Source organism: Exophiala viscosa (assembly GCF_022695815.1).
Source record: "Exophiala viscosa unplaced genomic scaffold EDD37scaffold_2, whole genome shotgun sequence".
NCBI lineage: Eukaryota > Fungi > Ascomycota > Eurotiomycetes > Chaetothyriales > Herpotrichiellaceae > Exophiala > Exophiala viscosa.
In genome coordinates, this window is record NW_026944354.1 from 3,662,851 (window position 1) to 3,679,950 (window position 17,100).

Here is a 17,100-nt window from a genome sequence, read left to right on the forward strand (position 1 = left end):
CCACGATGAATCATTAGTCAGGGCATGCGCCTACCGAACAGCCGTCGTTCTTCCCCATGCAGTGGACAGTTGTGATATCCATGTTTGTACCAGACAGCTACGCACTGCTAATGGGGGTGCACAGCGTCGTACATCATCGTGTGGAATGAACTTTCCAGCGATAGTATCTGAGACCCCCGAAATGTTCAAACAAGCTCCGCTTATTACTGTTGATTTATGAAAGACATCCGCGTAGACGTTGGCCCTGAAATGAGCTCTTATTACAATCATACTTCCCTTTCCACTCACTATGCGCATTTACAAGTCTAGAAGTATCTCGGTACCGACTGATCTGAACCTTACAGAATTCCTCCATACGCGAGCGAATGAGACACTGCCAGAGTCGCATCTCATTGCAAAGGACAGCTTGACAAATCGGAGTATCACTATTGGGGAGTTACGGCAGCAAGCAGGTCGCATCGCCAGTGGGTTACACACAAGCCTAGAACCATCAGACGGCGATCGATGGGCAATCATAATACCAAACTCGGTGGAATACCTTGAAGTTTCTCATGCGGTGCTCTGGACCGGTGGAGTATTCTGTCCGGTCAATCACGCCCTGAAAGCAGCCGAGATTGGCCATGCACTCGTGGTCAGTCGACCGAGATTTGTGGTTGTTTACGGCGAGGTCGTTGACAAGATTCGAGATGCGGTGAAGCAAGCGAGACAAGACTTGACCGAGCAAGGGATTGACTGGCAGCTACCGACCATCGTAACTGCTATTTCGCCGGCGAGTGGGCTTCGACATATCCCTGACGATTTCTTGGGGATGCAGAAGCTAGATATACCTCATTATGCCGACACAAGAACTCGAGTGGCATCGATTCACCTGTCGTCAGGAACTACCGGGAAACCGAAAGGTGTTGAACTCACGCACTACAACTTTGTTGCGAACTGTTATCAACTTCATACTCATGATGCGGCTCAGTTTGGTCCAACTTCGAGGACGGTTGCATTCACACCGTTCGTGCATATAGCTATGACGGGAATGCCGCTTTTCATGGGTCCATGGGCTGGCATGCTTCATCACGCCATGCCGTCCTTCAACCTGGAAACGTTTGGCCAACTGGTCGAGTCGAACCAAGCGAATAATTTCCAGGGCGTACCGTCAGTAGTGCTTGCAATGGCAACATCTGACATTACAGAGAGGTATGATTTCTCCAAGGCCCAAGTCATTAATGTTGGAGGTATAAGACTGTCCAAGGACCAATTGAACTTGCTTCAGAAAAGGGCACCATGGAGACTCAATCAATGCTATGGAATGACGGAGGCGGCAGGGTATGTTGCATATCAAAGGGCTGGCGAAACCTTGCAGGAAGGCATGGTCGGAGAAATGTTGCCTGGAATTGAAGCCATGTTAAAACGCGAGGGTTCGACTGATGATGCTCCTGATGGAGGACCCGGGGAGCTATGGATTCGCGGACCTAATATCACCCGAGGGTACGCCTTCAACCAAGACGCTGGCGAAAAGTCCTTTCCATTACCAGGATGGTTCAATACTGGAGACGTGTGCACTATTGACAGCCAAGGCAGACTTAGCGTCGTAGGCCGAACGAAGGAGCTGATCAAGTACAAGGGCTTTCAGGTTGCTCCGGCTGAACTTGAGGCCTATATCAACTCACACGAATGGGTGGTGGAAGGTGGTGTGGGCTCCATATGGGACGAAACCCAGTTAACTGAACTACCTGCTGCTTGGGTTGTTCTGAAGCCACAATATCGGGGACGGCAATCAGCGCTGAAGGATATACACCAACATGTCGATGTACAAGTCAGCGGCTATAAAAAACTGCGTGGGGGCGTGTGGGAGATTTCAGCCTTACCCAAAAATCCGACAGGGAAAATTCTGCGGAAAGAAATGGTTGCAATGCGTGACGGAGCTTGTTCGTTAGACCATATACTTGCCAAGTTGTAATTCCAGTGCTCGCAGTATATAGCGGACATTCCAAATTGGCTTCTCTCTGACCAGATGTGAGAGTTCAACCTTGAGACCCACGAAAATAACCTTGACCACGAGGAAAGCAGCCGAAGAAGACCCCATGATTACCCCGTCTCTCACCCCGCACTCCAGCACTAACTTAAGTCAAGTTGGTCTCACCTCAAGGAAATTCACCATTTATCAGTCATGACAGATGCACAATGCCGCCGAAAGACACCACGGTCAAATCAACAAGTTCTGACGGGTCGCAACGTCGGTCTGCTGACATGGAGTTACAAAGGAAGCGTGCTCGAGATCGAAAGTCGCAACAAGCTATGCGAGACCGTGCCAGATGGACGATGGACAGTTTGATGCACCAGGTGGCCCAGCTCAATCGGGCACTCGAGCAGGAAGGCAAACGAAATGACCATCTCCAACGTCAGATCTCCACCCTCGAGAAGGAGAATGAGCGCTTTCAAGCAGACAATGCTGCGCTGCAGCTACGCCTGTTGAGCGAGATGCCAATTCTTGACCATCCTAGCGCACTATCTTTCCCTTTAGCCGAGCTAGACATCCTTCCAGATTGGCAGAGAATCCCATTCAACTCCCCTCCGACATGCCTTTCGGATCAGATTTTTCAAAATCTCGTTGAAGATCAGCTACGAGATGGTTCAACCGACATATTTGGCAACTCAAGCCCCGACCTCCTGCGGCTCGTGGACAACACCGCACTGCATACTGGTACTCTGAATGATGTGGTGTTGGACATTGTCAAAAGCTATGCCGAGATTGACTCTCTTCCGAAGCAAGTTGCTGTCCATTTTGTCATGTTCCGAGTAATGAGGGTAAGAAACTTCACTGTAAATCGGCAGATCGTAAGTTGATCAGTTTTGAACTTTAGTGGATGGTCCTACAAGATGAAGAAAGCTGGAATCAGTTGCCACAATGGCTCAGGCCCATTCCCGAACAGATCACTACGACACATCCTGCCTGGATCGATAGAATACCCTGGTTTGTTCGATCACATGAACATGGTGTGGTTCATGCTAACGGATCCCCAGGCCGAGGGCACGCCAGCACCTGATAGCCCATCCAGAGATTCAACTTGATGATTTTGCTGCGGTATACAGTTCAGGCTTCGAGATTTTATGGGCCTATGACGCCAAGTCCGTCTTGATTACGCTCAGTCCCAGCGAAGGCAATGCCAGACATGCCATGATCAATCCTGTCTACGAAGAGCACATCACTCACTTACAGAATTGGAAAGTTGGCGATGCTCTTCACCACAGATTTCCCGCGCTCGCGGAAGCAATCCAACAGGACCGTCAGCCTAGCCCTACAAGTACTCCCGTGATGGCTTGAGCTGCGGCTCGCCAAAAGGGATACTCCTTTCACAGTTCAGATTCTAAACGTCCTTGTGCCTTTAGCGAGAGGACATCATCACGTTGAGAAGAATTGTAGTATGGTCAAGTCTAGAGAAGCCTCATCATGAGTGAAATCCGGCTAAGTGTATGATTTCTCATCTTGAATGTTGACATTCAAACATACAAACTCCAAATGCTAGTATTTACAGGACACTGCGAACTAAAGCGGGGGAATAAAAGAGGAGTTTGACACCCGCCCTGCTGTTACGAATCTGTGGATTCCAGGTTTCTTGCGGAAATCGTCAATTCAAGTTCACAGTGATATAATCCAGCGCTCAATTCGCGCAAGGAGATAGTGATTGTTGTCATGTACAGTAGGTTACCTACTCCGCTTCCCCACGGGCAGTACGAGTTTGCACTAATGATTCATTTCTCGAGACCCGCCACATCGGCTGTTCTCTGCCTAATATTATCCGCTACCTATGACAAGTAACTTCAGGAATACCACTCACCGATCGTTTCGCAAGCGATTTCCCCGCGCAATGGGCCAATGCCGATCACAACTTTATGCAGTTCATGGTTGCTGTTAGTGGTCAGGTACAGGATATTCATAAAATTAGTGGCTCCAACGTGCCATACGTTCTGAGCACCTCTTTCTACGCCGGAAACAGACTGGAGTGCCGAGAAGGTGTTTTAGATCTCATCCGACTTGTCAAGTGCATGAGATCGGTTCGCTCCTTGGACTGCTGTGGTCACTGATCACCTCCTCACATCCTATCCCGAAGGTTGACTGCAGCCGACTTGAAATAACGCAAGGCTCGCGCTCGACAACACCATGGCCGTGAATCCCAGCGATATCCCTGTCCAAAACAGTTCAGGAAGATACGACAACGTCGACTTCAAAAAAGCGACGGGCTTTGAATACCCACCAATCAAATGTAGCTATAACCGACGAGATGTCCTCATCTTCGCAAATGCGATCGGGATACCAAGCGAAGAACTTCATTTCATGTATGAGCTCGATCCTCACTTTTCAGTATTTCCGACATTCGCATCCAATCTAGCGTTCAAGCAGACCGACCATGATGTCTTCGACTTTATTCAACGGACAACTACGACTCCTGTACCAGGCGTGCCCCCTGCAGATCCGCAGAGGTCAGTCGATGGGGAACGAGGTATTGAGATTGTACGCCCATTGCCCACAAGCTCTGAAGGACTGGACCTGGAAATCCGGGGAAAGGTACTCGGTGTGTATGACAGAGGCGGAAATATGATCCTTGAAGCAGAGCAGTCGCTCTTGGATGTCAAAACGAATACCGTATACACTAAGATGTCTTCCACTGCATTCTGTGTAGGTCAGGGTGGATATGGTGGGCCGCGAGGACAGAGTAAGCCTGTTATCAAGGTGCCTGAAACCAAACCAGATGCCGTCCATCTATATAATACACTACCAGAGCAAGCTGCGTTATATCGTCTCTGTGGAGACTACAATCCACTACATGCAGACGGTGAGTTCGGGAAGAGGGCTGGGTTTAAGGGGAAGATACTCCAGGGTCTGTGCACGTGGAACATAGCAGCCCATGGGATCTTACAGAAACTAGGAGGGTCTGACCCTAGTCGCTTCAAGTCATTCACGGCCAGATTCAAAAGCGTTGTGTACCCGGGGGATATTCTCGAAACGAGAATGTGGAAGACATCGACTCATACTGACCTCGAGCATATTAACTTCGAGACTATTGTCAAAGGTGACGGGAGGGTAGCCCTTTCTAACGGCTACGCCATTCTTCGGCGGCCTGGAGGTCACAGCAGTAAGATTTAGAGGAGAAGATCAGGACTGTCTTGCATGAAGCCTTGGTTCCTCATAGGTTTATGCAATATATCCAAAAACGTTCGCCACATCCGAGTCTGTAATGGCCATGTGAGCATTGGGATCATAATTAAGGCGGTAGTCTATTGTACGCAAACCCAGGTACTGTTCGAGATTGAAAAGTGAAGATCAATGGCATCGTAAACAACTGGATCTCTGACTGCGATGTTCACGCACTGCTGGACAGCGTCGCAAGTTGATACGTTCCCAGAGATCATGGTGGTGAGCGGAGGAAAGAGAACAGATAGACTTTTAGAGTAGGTCCCGGGATCTGTCCTCGCTATTAGAGTGTTAGTACTGGTCTCATTCTCGCAGCGATTGAAAGAGGTTGATGTAAGGGGTTTTGTTATAAAGGCAACGCAACTGGCTCTCTTGCGATACGACTTTATTCGCAAAATCCGACCACCAGCTTGCAGAAAGAAGACTCGATAACAAAGCGACCTCGATAGGGTTCTTATGAAGCGTGAATCACTTACTTCCATAACCAGTGTATATCGATTCGAAGGTGTATGTATAACCAGAAGTGCTGGTGGTGGAAACCTCAATACATGCACTGTTTGAAGTTGGTGTGGTGGTAGAACCAGTAGTAGTCGTAGTGGAGGTCGTTGCACTATCGGTGGTGGTCGTTGTGCTATTGGTGGTGCTCGTTATGGTACCGGTGGTCGTTGTGCTATTGGTGAAGGGCGGTATACTGCTGATAGTTGTTGTTGTGCTGTCGGTGGTGGTAGATGTGATGTCGGTCGTCGTCGTCGTTGTCGTGAATATAGACGTAGCACTAGTCGTAGTCGGGCCTACCGTGGTACTCGATATGGTTGTGGTTGTCGTTGTACTTGTGGGTACGCTTGTGGTAGTGCTCGGTATGGCTGTGGTTGTCGTGGTGTTGATGGCTATGGTTGAGTTTGTAATCGTACTTTGGCTCGTTGTAGTTGTGCTATCGCTTGCTCTAGCTGTCATTTTGTGGCTAGATGTCGTAGTGCCTTTGCTGGCTGTAGAGGTACTATTATCAGCTGTCGTAGTAGTGCTTTGACTGGGTGGGTTTATCGTACTCGCGCTGGTTGCAGTTGTTGCATTCTCACTACTGACAGTGATTCCAGTAGTAGTACTCTCAATTGTACTTCCGTCGACGGTTGTGAAGTGGGTAGACGTTGTGAACGTCGATGCCGACTTCCCAGTCGTGGAAGCGGATGTGGTATTGCTTGAGATTGTGGTTACTGAACTTGTGGCGTTTGACATAGACACTGTGATCAATGTGGACGACGTGGTAGCTTGACTTGGGTCTAAAGGATATAATCATCAGCACCATTGAACTTGCATGACTTTAGAAAACTCGGAAGGCTCACCAGCTTGAACAAGGTCAATAGATTCTTCACAACTAGCAGTGCTTAGCATGACATAGATCTCCCCAGAAATAAAGCAGAAAGCACCGGCGCCCTGAAGATGAATCGTCTGAGAAGGCAATGACCAATTCTTGAATCCGTCCGGAGAAATGAGCGACCGAATCAGGCGCGAACTCGCTGCCGAACTCTCACTGCCGACCAGCATCCCTGTATCCGTGGTTATTTGTCCATCGGATCCCCAAGAGAAGAAGGTGCCCGATGATTCGTCCTGAGTCGAAATGCCTACGTTGTCGCTGTCGAAGGTGACGTATCGTTGTAAAACGGCCTGTCTACGATGCCTCATCTGCACGTTGTCAACGATCTTCATTTGAAACGCTGAGGGCGTTGCTGTAACCGACGTAGTAGTCTTCGTAGTGGTTGTCGTAGAATCGGTACCGCTCAGTGTGCTGTCGAGATTTACGATCGTCATCATGCCCGAGGACGACGAGGCGGAATATGAAGCACTGGAGCTAGCCGTCGACGATGTAGCAGGAGTACCCGCACTAGTGGTACTAGAAGTAGTGGCCGGGGAGACAGAAGACTTCGTCACCAAGTGGCTAGTCAGAGTAGACACGGTGCTGGGAGATCCAGAACTCGACGCACTGGAGGCTAGAGTGGGAACACTATATGAAGCGTCAGGGACAAAGATAGTCGAGCTGTTTAGCGCTGGAGCGCTGGTTAAAGACGTCTGGGCTGTTACGGAATCGACAATGCCGCTGCTGGCAGGTAATGATTTCAAGGCTTTTCCTGTGGCGTATGATGTTGAGCTAGAATCAGTGCTTGCAAAGCTGGACGCCTCAATTGGTCTTGGGTCTCCACTCGAGACGAGACCAGATGCAATGCTGGTGGAACCCCACGGGCGACTCGCCGATGGAGTCGTAAAAGGCTGGACTCTTTCTGACCAAGTTGCTGGAGGTGGAATTTGACTGGCACTGAAAACGTTAGCACTAGGTTTTGAACATTTGGTTGAAGGTTATTAGCAGCAATGGGTTTTGGAGATCGACTAGGCATCGTGGTTCACTTACATTTCGTTTGGCACGACAAAAGGGGAAATGACTTGGATGATCTCTTTGTATACAGTGATTTGGAAGTCAATGATTGTTGGTAGAGCGCAGGTTCTCGTTACACTAGCCGTCCAATTTTGGCCCGGTACCACGGTTTGCGTAGCCGTGATAGTGGTTGTCGCTACAGTATCACTGTGCCCTGTTATAGTGTAGATGATCGTCCGGGGAGCGATCTGGAAGGTGGCGGGCGGAGCATGTTGCAGGAACTCGAAGACATAAGTGCCAGCCTGCGAAACCGTTGTTTGTGTTGAGCACTCCCCAGACGCTGTCCGCGACAAAGTAGGAGTGGGATCATACATCCAGACCTCGCAACGTTCGTGGCACGTTATCGTCAGATTCGAACTCTTCTTCTTCAGTGGCATGGACCAACTGAACGTTCTGACCGCCAAGCCCCTGACACCGAGTGCAGATGCCACTGCCTTCGTACCCTAAGATAGCTAGAGGACCGAGATCTCGGTACAAGGCGCTCCACTCCTTGACGACCGTGGTGTACGCGGAGACCGTCGAAGTAATGTTGACAGGCCTGCTCCGTTCCAAGATAACCGCCGACGTGACTTTGGTATTTGTGATCGTCTTGGAAGAGCGAGAGATCAAGACGGGCTGTTCGGTCCTGGTCACAGTTGTCACCAGCAACGGCAAGGCCAATGGGCACGGGATCACAGTAGACACAAAGTCCCTTGTTGAATAAGAATACCATGTTTGACATTGGCTCTTCACGCAAAGCCACTGAGCTATGCACGTGGATACTGGCTGATACTGGCTGGTGACGGTGATTGGTGACGGTGCCTTCGACCACGGAGCTGATGGGCAAGGTGTGAGGGTCGTGATGGCACTTTGGGCGAGGCTCCCGGTGTCAGCGACAACATGAGTCACCACAAGCAGCATCCCCATGCTTGAGGGTGCATGTTGACGAAAACAGCAAAAGGTGTATGCAGCCCGAGTCTGCTCGAAGCAAGTCTGCCTTTGCCGCCGATTAATGGTTGTCGCATTTACCTCCGCGGTACCCAATTTAAGCGTCACATTCCACAAAGGTTATCAAAAGATTAACCCCTTGAATGATCACTCTATGAAAATCTGCATCCTGCTTTTCTTGATCGAGAACCTCTTCTTCAAGCTGATTTGGCTACAGTCACTAGATGCTACAGTCGAATGCTGAGACAGAGGATACTTCGTGGCGCCAACTGTGGCCGTACATGCCCTTGAACAGTTGAATGCCTGTGATAAAGCTGATGATTTGCAAGTTATTGTCAATGCTCCCACCTCGAGTTTCGCATTCCATTGTGGCCTTGACCTGTGAGCGCGTCGCATATAACTGTGAGAGCACGCGCCATAAGAATGTACTCTCCAGCATGTTTATGGCGCGCCTCCCTCCGCCTCCGCTGCTGTATTTGTTATTTCTCTCGTTTTCGCTTATATACATCAAGCTATTGACCAAGACAAGAACCCACTGGCTTTGCTGACACCGACATCCGCGAAGATGTGGAAACAGATCTTGCCATATGTTCTCCTGAAGGTGGCTCCTGCTACTTCAAGTTACGCGTATGCCCGCGATCTCGTTGAGGTCATATACGGGCCGCAGGGCGTTTGTTCCATCTCTGGGACCGTACTAGTCGAGAAGCAACCAGTATACTACAGCGAGTACATCAACGGCAATACTGTCATCGATCCTTTCCACGATGGACATCCCATCACGATCACCGACGCGCCTACCGTGATTGTGGTACTATCCTATATCACCACGACAGTCACGCCACCTACAAACGGAGCAGGTCCAATTTTAACATCAACTCCCACGTCCTCAATGAATCAAATCACAAGCTCGCCTGGGATGTCATCTATGACCTCAAGCCTGTCGACTGGTTCCGCCTCATCCACGGGTCTTGCCTCATCCGTGAACTCCCCGAGCGTGCCTACCTCAACACAGACGAGCGCCAGTGGCCCTTCGAGCACGCCTGTCACCTCTTCCACCCCGACTATTGCCGCTTTGGCTATAGGACAAGACTTTCCTGCTGGAATCGTTACATCGCTCCCTTCCGGCAGCAATCTCATCCTCGCTCTGGCTAACCTCAACGCACAACGTATGCGTGTCCTTCGACGCCAGGACTCAGATTCAGCAGCCGCAACTGCAGCCGTTTCAGCGCCACCCATAGCCGTCGTTGATTTGTCTCCAACGAACACCTTGGACGCCAGTGCTTCAGCAGTACCAACAGGACAAAACTCTGTTTCTGAGGATAATTGTGACTCAGCGTCACCGCTCGGTTTGGTTAACGGGTCGCTTTTGACCGGTGGCTCCGCAGCCATTGCCAAACCGCTAGGAGCTTCTTCAGCAGCACTCGCGCCTCTGGCATTCAATGCTTCTGTTGATCAGGTCAATACAGGCTTCTCCTTTGACGATGGTATTCTGCAATGGAATACAGATGACGTTGGTGAAGCAAGCTTTTACTCTTGCGATGGAGTGATTTGGGCTGGTTTCCCAGATCCGCCAACGGATGCTGGAACCTGTGAGCCGGTCGTGGTTGGTGCGATAGGAGCTCAAGCTTGCGCAGCTAGAATCGAGGCCGACGGTGGAACTGTGAACCCCGACCTGACAGCGCCAGTTGCAGATGACGGTGACTCGAGCAGTACAACCTCTACTGTCTATACTACGACCTCGGTGACAATTACAAGCGCGCTATACACAACGCTTTCGACGACAAGCTCTCTCGTCCAAATCTTTTCGATATCGGACTCCATTGTTACAGTACCCCCAACACCAGAGCCCGCCACGACACCGGTCACAACGACAAGTTCTCTTGACACGTCGCTTTCGACCTCTGCCTCCCCGAGCACCAGTCAAACTCCATCTAGCGGCATGATAACCACATCTTTCACCAGTATCTCCGTCACCAGTTCCGGCTACACTGGGAGCAATACCACCACGATGACCAGTACGTCTCCGATGCAAGCTTCAATTACAACAATGACCACCACTTCGACTGCGCCGTTGGTGTGTAACCAGGACGACTGCTTGCGAAATGTCTACGACACAAGGTACTACAGTATGGCGATGACTTTTTGTCCCACATTCACGATGCCTTCGGCGAACCAGACACTCCCAACATGGCTGGGCAATTGTGGAAATGATACGGAAGCCACCTCAGCGTGCGATTGCCTTTTAGCTTCGCCTACTTTGAGCAGCAATGGGACGACTTCGACGACCTCCGCGTACTTTACGACGACGTCAAATCCAACATCGCTGACGACTGCAACTTCCTCAAACAATGGTTCGACTACATCGACATCAATGAGTGCCACAGCTCCTTTCGCTATGTCTAACAGCTCGAGTACAACTGGAGGCCCAACAGCCGGCGGCACAAGCTTCACTACATCTTCTAGTTCGACCAGTTCATACAATACTTCCTCAACATCAACAACTGCAAACAGTACCTCGTCTAGCTCGTCGACCTTGGCCAGCACCGGCACCGGCAGCGGCAGCATGGCGACCGGCACGGGTTCGAGCGGCATGAAACGCGATACTTCGAACAGGTTCTACAACACAGACCTTGAAGCACTGTTGAAACGACGAGCACGGTTGCAGCCAGAGATGGGCGAGGATGACATCGAGAGATGAGATGGGACAATGGCGTCGATCTAGAATGAGAGCTTGAGAACGAGAACGGTGTGCAAGCTTTTCATTGGATGTTGGACGGATGGGAAGGGAGTTCTGCGTTGTCAGTAAGGAGTCAGAATGTTGTTAGTACTTTCTTTTGCTTTTGCTTTTGAGTTTAAGACGGTTGGCAAGGAGAGTTTCTGCTTGACAGTCAAGATCATGGGAGACTGGGAGTTAAGAGGTATACGGCTTGTGGTTACACTTCGTCTAAGGGGTCGGTGCGATATGCTAGTTTTCACAGTTCATCCTTCTTTCCATCTCCACCCTGCTCGCCGGCCTTTTGTGCAACCTGCTGCTCACAAACAGCCGCCGTACCAACCTCCATGCGATAAACACATTTCTCACTCTCACTGATCTTCCAAATCTCATCTTTCTCCGCACAAGCGAGAATAACCTTCGTCGACCTAGCAGGCCCATTCCAACAATGCTGTCCACCCTCATACTTCATCACCACCCTCACCCCCGTGCCCAAGCCCTTGCCATCAGCAGCGACATTCTCATCGACCCACTCTGTCTCGAACCCCGCAAAGTTGCCCATTCCCGTATTGCCACCGCCCTTCTTGGACTTCTGCTTCGTCGACCCCATGAAGCATAATTCGTACTCGTACTCGCCCGAGTCCTTAGAAATGCATGTGTCCTTCAGGGCACGGAAAATGCCGCCGTCCGGACCGTAATCCTTGTCCAGGTCATCGCGGTGGCGCTTGAGATCGTTCTCCGTGGTACGTATATCGCGCTCGGCGTCGGTCAACGTCTTTTTCGCGTTCTGCACGGCTTTGCTTTCTGCTTGAGGAGCCGATGACGCGTTTGTATCTGCTAGAACGCCATTCTCCACGAGAACTTTGCGGAGTGAAACGATTTTCTCGTCGAGCCACAGTCTCAAACCGTCGGGAAGGTAGGCGCTGAGGTTGTACAGGGCTGCGACGTCGGATTCGGGCTCGCCTTCATCATTCTCGAATTCGGCAAAGTTGATCCCGTTGGACTCGGAGTCTTCTTGGAGGACGGATGCCACGTCGCGGTCTTCGGCCTCGGTCCAGTCGTCGGTAGTTTCTCGAGCTGCGTAGTCTTCCCAGCCTCGTACGGCGCGTTTGACGCCTTCGTCATTGAAATTGGGGTTGTGCTCTTCCTTCAGGGCTGTGAGGAGGCCTTCAAGTTCGGTGACCCGGTTGACCATGGCATCCCTTTGAGCTTTTGTCTTCTCCAGGTGCGTACGCAGCTCGGTCACTCTCGACTTAGCGAGGCCGACTAAGACGCCGAGCTTGCCGGCTCCTTTGCCTGCGGCGTCGCCTCGAACGACTCTCAATTTCTCTCTCCGCTCAACATCCTGAAGTGTATCATCCGCCTCTTTGACCTTGACCTGCTGTGCCTGGAGTGTTATTTCGAGGGAGCCGATGCGTGCCTCGACTTCACGTCTCAGTCTCTCTGCATCGGTTGCTAGCGTCGCCTTTCGTTTCAGTGCCGCTCTCAAGGTCTTCTGTCGTGCTTCTTCGTGCTTCTTGTACTCCTTTCCGATCTCTTTGCATTTATCCTCACATTTTGTTCCGCCGACGTGTGCCCACTCGTCTGAGCCGTCGCAGCATACATCGTAGTCACATTTGCCGTCGTTGACACTCTCGAATCGGATGTAGGAGGGAACATGGTCCTTGTTCTTGCAGTAGAAGCCCGGTAGTGCCAATGTGCTGTTTATCGAGGCAGCGACCGTGTCTGGGCCAGGGTGGTACTGCGGAGGTGATAGAGGAGACAGGTATGAGCAAGCTGCCGTGCCAGGCTCGTCCGACCCGTCCGGACAGTCGCAGAAGTCGTCATTGACTCGAGAGTATGGTATCATTATGGAGGGGTTGGAGATGCATGTGAAAGTGTCTGCAGCGGACTTTTTGTAGAATTTCGCAACTACCGACCATTGTTAGCATCTTATGATCCACGCGTCCAAAGCATGACAGGTTCCAGTCGCGGGAAGGGTAAATATAGTGTATGATTTCAGAAGGAATGTTTCTTACATTCAGGGCCGACGCCGAGAGGTCGTGTTGACCCCGAGGACCTTGTTTCTGCTGCCCATGCTGGATATGTGAGCAGGGTCGACAGAAGAAAGAGCTCCGGCCTCGGAATCATACTGAGGAATTGCTATACCATCAGTCCATTCTCTGGTCTCTGAATGCTTCAGGGTGACGGACATGCAATGTTGTCCGCAATTGCTTCGCTAAACCTTCCTATATTCACTCATCAGTTTCAGGGGTAATCAAGATCATTACCAAGTATGTCACTATGTCCACTGTAGGTATCCAATATGGAGGACAGTAGGGAAGTCCCTTATGATAAAAGACGGAAAGAGAATGGTGCATCTTTATTCATTCAAGTTCGTGTTTATTCATCTACAGTGCACATATAGAGGGTATCAGCTCACTTCCACGCATTAATGACCTGTCCCACATCCCCCAGTCCGCCAGCGCTGGCATCCGAGACCACAATATTTTGGACGATAGGCTTGATACTATTCCACACGCCATTCGCGACCATGACAAATTGCCACTTGCCGTCCAGGGTTGGTAGCAGGCCCACTTTAGCTTCCTGCACCGGTGCCGTACCCTGGACAGGTGCTGTAGCGGCGTGCCGGAGCCTGGGCTGGGAGGTAAGGTCGTCGCTCTCCTTAACCACGGAGTCATGAGGCGCCGGACCGTCATCCCTGACGGTCGCGAGACGGCTCTGGACCTCCTTCACGACGTTGGCCTGCATGACTCCCGGGGACTGGAAGTGGGCTTCGGCCAGGCCCTTTGCACTGAGGGCAGCGCGCACTGCTTCTGTCTCGCTCGGATGACTAAAACAATAGACCCCGATCGCGAGGACTAGCACCACAATCACGAATATGGCTTTGGTGGCTAAGAGAAGATACAGCGGCACGATTGGCACGCGAGCCACGCGTAACGTCGAGTTGCGACCTTGCTCAAGCAAGTTCAGGGCCGGGTCCAGCACGCCGACGCTATACGCCAAGAGATTTTTGTCCATCTGATGCGCAAATGCGGCCGCGAGACCGACGGAAGTGTTGACCGTGGAGGCGATCTCGGCCGCAGAGGCCAATGCAAACCCCACGCTGCTCAGATTCGCGGCGTACCCGAACGGTGCGCCTAGGAGGGCCGCCATGTCGGCAGCGGCTTCAGAGACGTTGAACGTGTGCACGGCGCCGTCGATCCACGTGTAGCTAACCTCGTAGACCGTGGTGGAGCAGTTGAGTTGCCAGATGGCGCCACCAGGATCGCCAATCGTCTCGACCCAGTACACGCCTGTGTCGTCGCTGCCAAAAGGGTTATTCTGCACAGTCGAAGGATCGGCAACGGGGTAACCTGCCGCCCAAGCACCAAAATATAGAGGATTTGTCGAATATATCTCGGGGAATGAGTAGTTGCTCCTCTCTGCTTGGAGATCAGCATTGGGTCCGTAAACCAAGTCCCCTGCGACGCTCAGCTGAGGGTTTTGTGAGAACGCGATGCCGACGTTTGGAAACACATCCATCGAGGTGTCTTGCAGGATGCTACTGTATATCGAGCCACGAAAGTCAGAGGTGCAGTTGAAGAACTCGGAGCCATACCCGGTGTCCTCGTAGTCAGTATCGTAGCATTCTTTCGTGATGGGGGCACACTGCGTCCTGGTGGCAATGGTGTGGGCCTTATAGTCAATGACTGCACTCTGACTCGGGCTACCCAAGTAATAGTAAGTGGTCCCTGAGCTATCGGTATAATTCCAGACTTTGTTGAGCGTCGAGACGCCCTGAGCGGTCTTGGATGCTTCGCCAAGGCCATAGAGGGTAGCCACAGGATAGCACCAATAGTTCAAAACGCTACAAGGCCAGAATATTTCGTTATAAGGTGAGCGTAAGCACGAGTTGCCCGCTTTCGGGCCGCTTGGACAATACGCGCTGGACAGCGCCCTCCCGAACGAGTGTTCAGAGGATCGAGGGTAGAGCTGCGTCACGACGGGAGCCGTCGTTGCTACGCCGAACCAGCTGTCAAGGATGGGAATGATGATCCTGCCAGAGACCGTTAGCTATACTCGTACATACAGGAAGGTACAGATGAGTGACTCACCCAAGTAGAGTGATGGCGAAGAGGACCATGGTCGATGCCGGCAAGGGTGCTACCAGTGGCTCTCTCGTTCGATACCGATGCAAGACTGTGTCTTTCACGGGACCCCAGCCAGATCCCTTCAAGACGTCGATCAGGATCGTGAGCTGTTTTGGATTAGGTAAGTCTGAGCCATCACCTCGGTGGCTCTTCAAGACAATATTCCTGGCTGCATAGAACGCAACGAGGGCCATGATGGAAGACGCACACCACGGCAGAATCCGGCTGGTCCAAGAAGCAATGGTCGTAAGGGTCGATGGATTGTACTCGACATAATATGCCCATTCGCCGCCCTCCTTGCGTATTAACGATATCCAGTCTGTGATGTTCTTGTCGACGTTGGCCGCAGTAACCCGCAGCTCCGGATGACCTGGATTTAGGTCGATGCGGTGGTGAAGAGGAGGCCAAGCAGAGCGCCAGAGACGACGAGGATAGGGATGGTGGGAATAAGCACCCCGGCCAGAATAGCAAGGTTTGCTTGCCAGGGCCTCTGCTCCGGCCGTTGGATCCCATTTTCGAGCGACAGAGAATTAGGTGCCGAGTCTACGACGCTCGTGACCGTGACTTTCGTCTCGGTCGTGTCAAGTTTGAAAGCCATAAGGATCACTGGCGGGCAAGTGGCTGTTCATCATTGAAAAGAGCCTGACGACAAGAGGGGCTCAGTCAACATTAGTACTTTTGAACGAGGACTCACATCTGATTCTACTTAGTACAATGATCCCGAAATGTGGAGGCCATCTCTTCATGGCTGGCGTTTGGTGGCTTTCTCAGCAGTGCCACCAATGTTCGTGCCGTGTTATGATGGTGGGAAAAAGGCACGGAGTGTTTAGTGGTGCAGAAGTTGCATTTCACAGAGCTTCCCCTAGGCCAGGCCAGAACGTTTGCCTGCGTGGCCTACCTCCTGTTTGGGGCGTTCCGGGAGGCCAGGGCCCCCACAGGCACCCTAGGCTCTCCAGCGATGACGCGAGACCCTGACACCCTGCCTGAAAAGGGAATGAAGGGTATCAACAGACTTCGGCTATCTGCATAATCTGATTGCTACCAGCAACATGCTTTTTTCTGTCGCGTGGACAACACTCCATCAGGTGAGGCTTTTGCCTTATTGTACCTACGTCTAGATCATGTCAGATTTTCACTTCACACCTGGCAAATGTACGTCAGATAGCATGTTCCGCAGCGCCATAAATGCCGAGTACCTAACGTGGCAAGCAACAGCACGTTCAACAAAAGAGAGCTGTCCAGTGGTTCGCAGCTTGAAGTCTTCCTCTCCTCTTCTACAACCAGACCACGGGAGCTCACAGACCAAAAAAACTGGTCACCAACAACACCTCTACCAAACCACATGATGGGTTGTATATGGTATGTGCACCATCTGGCACTCCATCCAGCCTCTGCGCATTTGCAGCTTCGGTCGCTGAAGGCTCAGTACCGAACGATTGCATGCTGCAATAACATGGAACCAGTGGAGCTAGACGTGACCGCGAAGGGTAGACCAAGATATCTGCCTGAGGCAACTTTCGCACATGAAACCATGCGAGAATGTGCTACAGGACGAGTCCATCGACGTCAACAGTGATAACTGCGATAGTCGATCGGCTTTGATTTGACATGGCGGTCCCTATCTCTTATGTTAGCCTGTCTCGATCGAAGTCGAGACATTGCCACCTTAAAAGCTCGCAAACGGGCAGATCCACGTGCTGGTTCCAAACCAGGTCCT

General features: G+C 51.4%; 7 protein-coding genes across 7 annotated transcripts; 4 read left to right on the plus strand and 3 right to left on the minus strand.

Moving 5' to 3' along the window:
* Positions 1 to 68: 68 nt before the first annotated feature.
* Positions 69 to 1,951, plus strand: EDD37DRAFT_588248 (AMP-binding enzyme; the record flags this gene model as incomplete). Its single annotated transcript, XM_062814481.1, has 1 exon — positions 69 to 1,951. The coding sequence occupies exon 1, from the start codon at positions 290 to 292 to the stop codon at positions 1,949 to 1,951; it is 1,662 nt and encodes a 553-aa protein (XP_062673868.1). The 5' UTR covers positions 69 to 289.
* Positions 1,952 to 2,146: 195 nt separating this feature from the next.
* On the plus strand, positions 2,147 to 3,571 carry EDD37DRAFT_623904 (uncharacterized protein). Its single transcript, XM_062816128.1, has 3 exons — positions 2,147 to 2,799; positions 2,856 to 2,965; positions 3,016 to 3,571. The coding sequence occupies exons 1-3, from the start codon at positions 2,176 to 2,178 to the stop codon at positions 3,314 to 3,316; spliced, it is 1,035 nt and encodes a 344-aa protein (XP_062673869.1). The 5' UTR covers positions 2,147 to 2,175; the 3' UTR covers positions 3,317 to 3,571.
* Positions 3,572 to 4,153: 582 nt separating this feature from the next.
* Positions 4,154 to 5,137, plus strand: EDD37DRAFT_606766 (HotDog domain-containing protein; the record flags this gene model as incomplete). Its single annotated transcript, XM_062814920.1, has 1 exon — positions 4,154 to 5,137. One exon carries the CDS (start codon positions 4,154 to 4,156, stop codon positions 5,135 to 5,137), a length of 984 nt encoding a protein of 327 aa, XP_062673870.1.
* A 65-nt stretch (positions 5,138 to 5,202) lies between these two features.
* Positions 5,203 to 7,108, minus strand: EDD37DRAFT_287567 (uncharacterized protein). Its single transcript, XM_062811101.1, has 4 exons — positions 6,921 to 7,108; positions 6,526 to 6,865; positions 5,662 to 6,462; positions 5,203 to 5,465 (listed from the first exon to the last, which is right to left on the minus strand). The coding sequence occupies exons 2-4, from the start codon at positions 6,863 to 6,865 to the stop codon at positions 5,269 to 5,271; spliced, it is 1,338 nt and encodes a 445-aa protein (XP_062673871.1). The 5' UTR covers positions 6,921 to 7,108; the 3' UTR covers positions 5,203 to 5,268.
* A 2,340-nt stretch (positions 7,109 to 9,448) lies between these two features.
* Positions 9,449 to 11,424, plus strand: EDD37DRAFT_623910 (uncharacterized protein). The gene has a single exon (XM_062816129.1). The coding sequence runs from the start codon at positions 9,454 to 9,456 to the stop codon at positions 11,233 to 11,235; it is 1,782 nt and encodes a 593-aa protein (XP_062673872.1). The 5' UTR covers positions 9,449 to 9,453; the 3' UTR covers positions 11,236 to 11,424.
* Positions 11,425 to 13,413, minus strand: EDD37DRAFT_623911 (protein kinase C substrate 80K-H). Its single transcript, XM_062816130.1, has 2 exons — positions 13,269 to 13,413; positions 11,425 to 13,161 (listed from the first exon to the last, which is right to left on the minus strand). Exons 1-2 carry the CDS (start codon positions 13,378 to 13,380, stop codon positions 11,510 to 11,512), a joined length of 1,764 nt encoding a protein of 587 aa, XP_062673873.1. The 5' UTR covers positions 13,381 to 13,413; the 3' UTR covers positions 11,425 to 11,509.
* A 143-nt stretch (positions 13,414 to 13,556) lies between these two features.
* On the minus strand, positions 13,557 to 15,668 carry EDD37DRAFT_287616 (uncharacterized protein). Its single transcript, XM_062811102.1, has 2 exons — positions 15,348 to 15,668; positions 13,557 to 15,289 (listed from the first exon to the last, which is right to left on the minus strand). Exons 1-2 carry the CDS (start codon positions 15,575 to 15,577, stop codon positions 13,669 to 13,671), a joined length of 1,851 nt encoding a protein of 616 aa, XP_062673874.1. The 5' UTR covers positions 15,578 to 15,668; the 3' UTR covers positions 13,557 to 13,668.
* Positions 15,669 to 17,100: the final 1,432 nt, after the last annotated feature.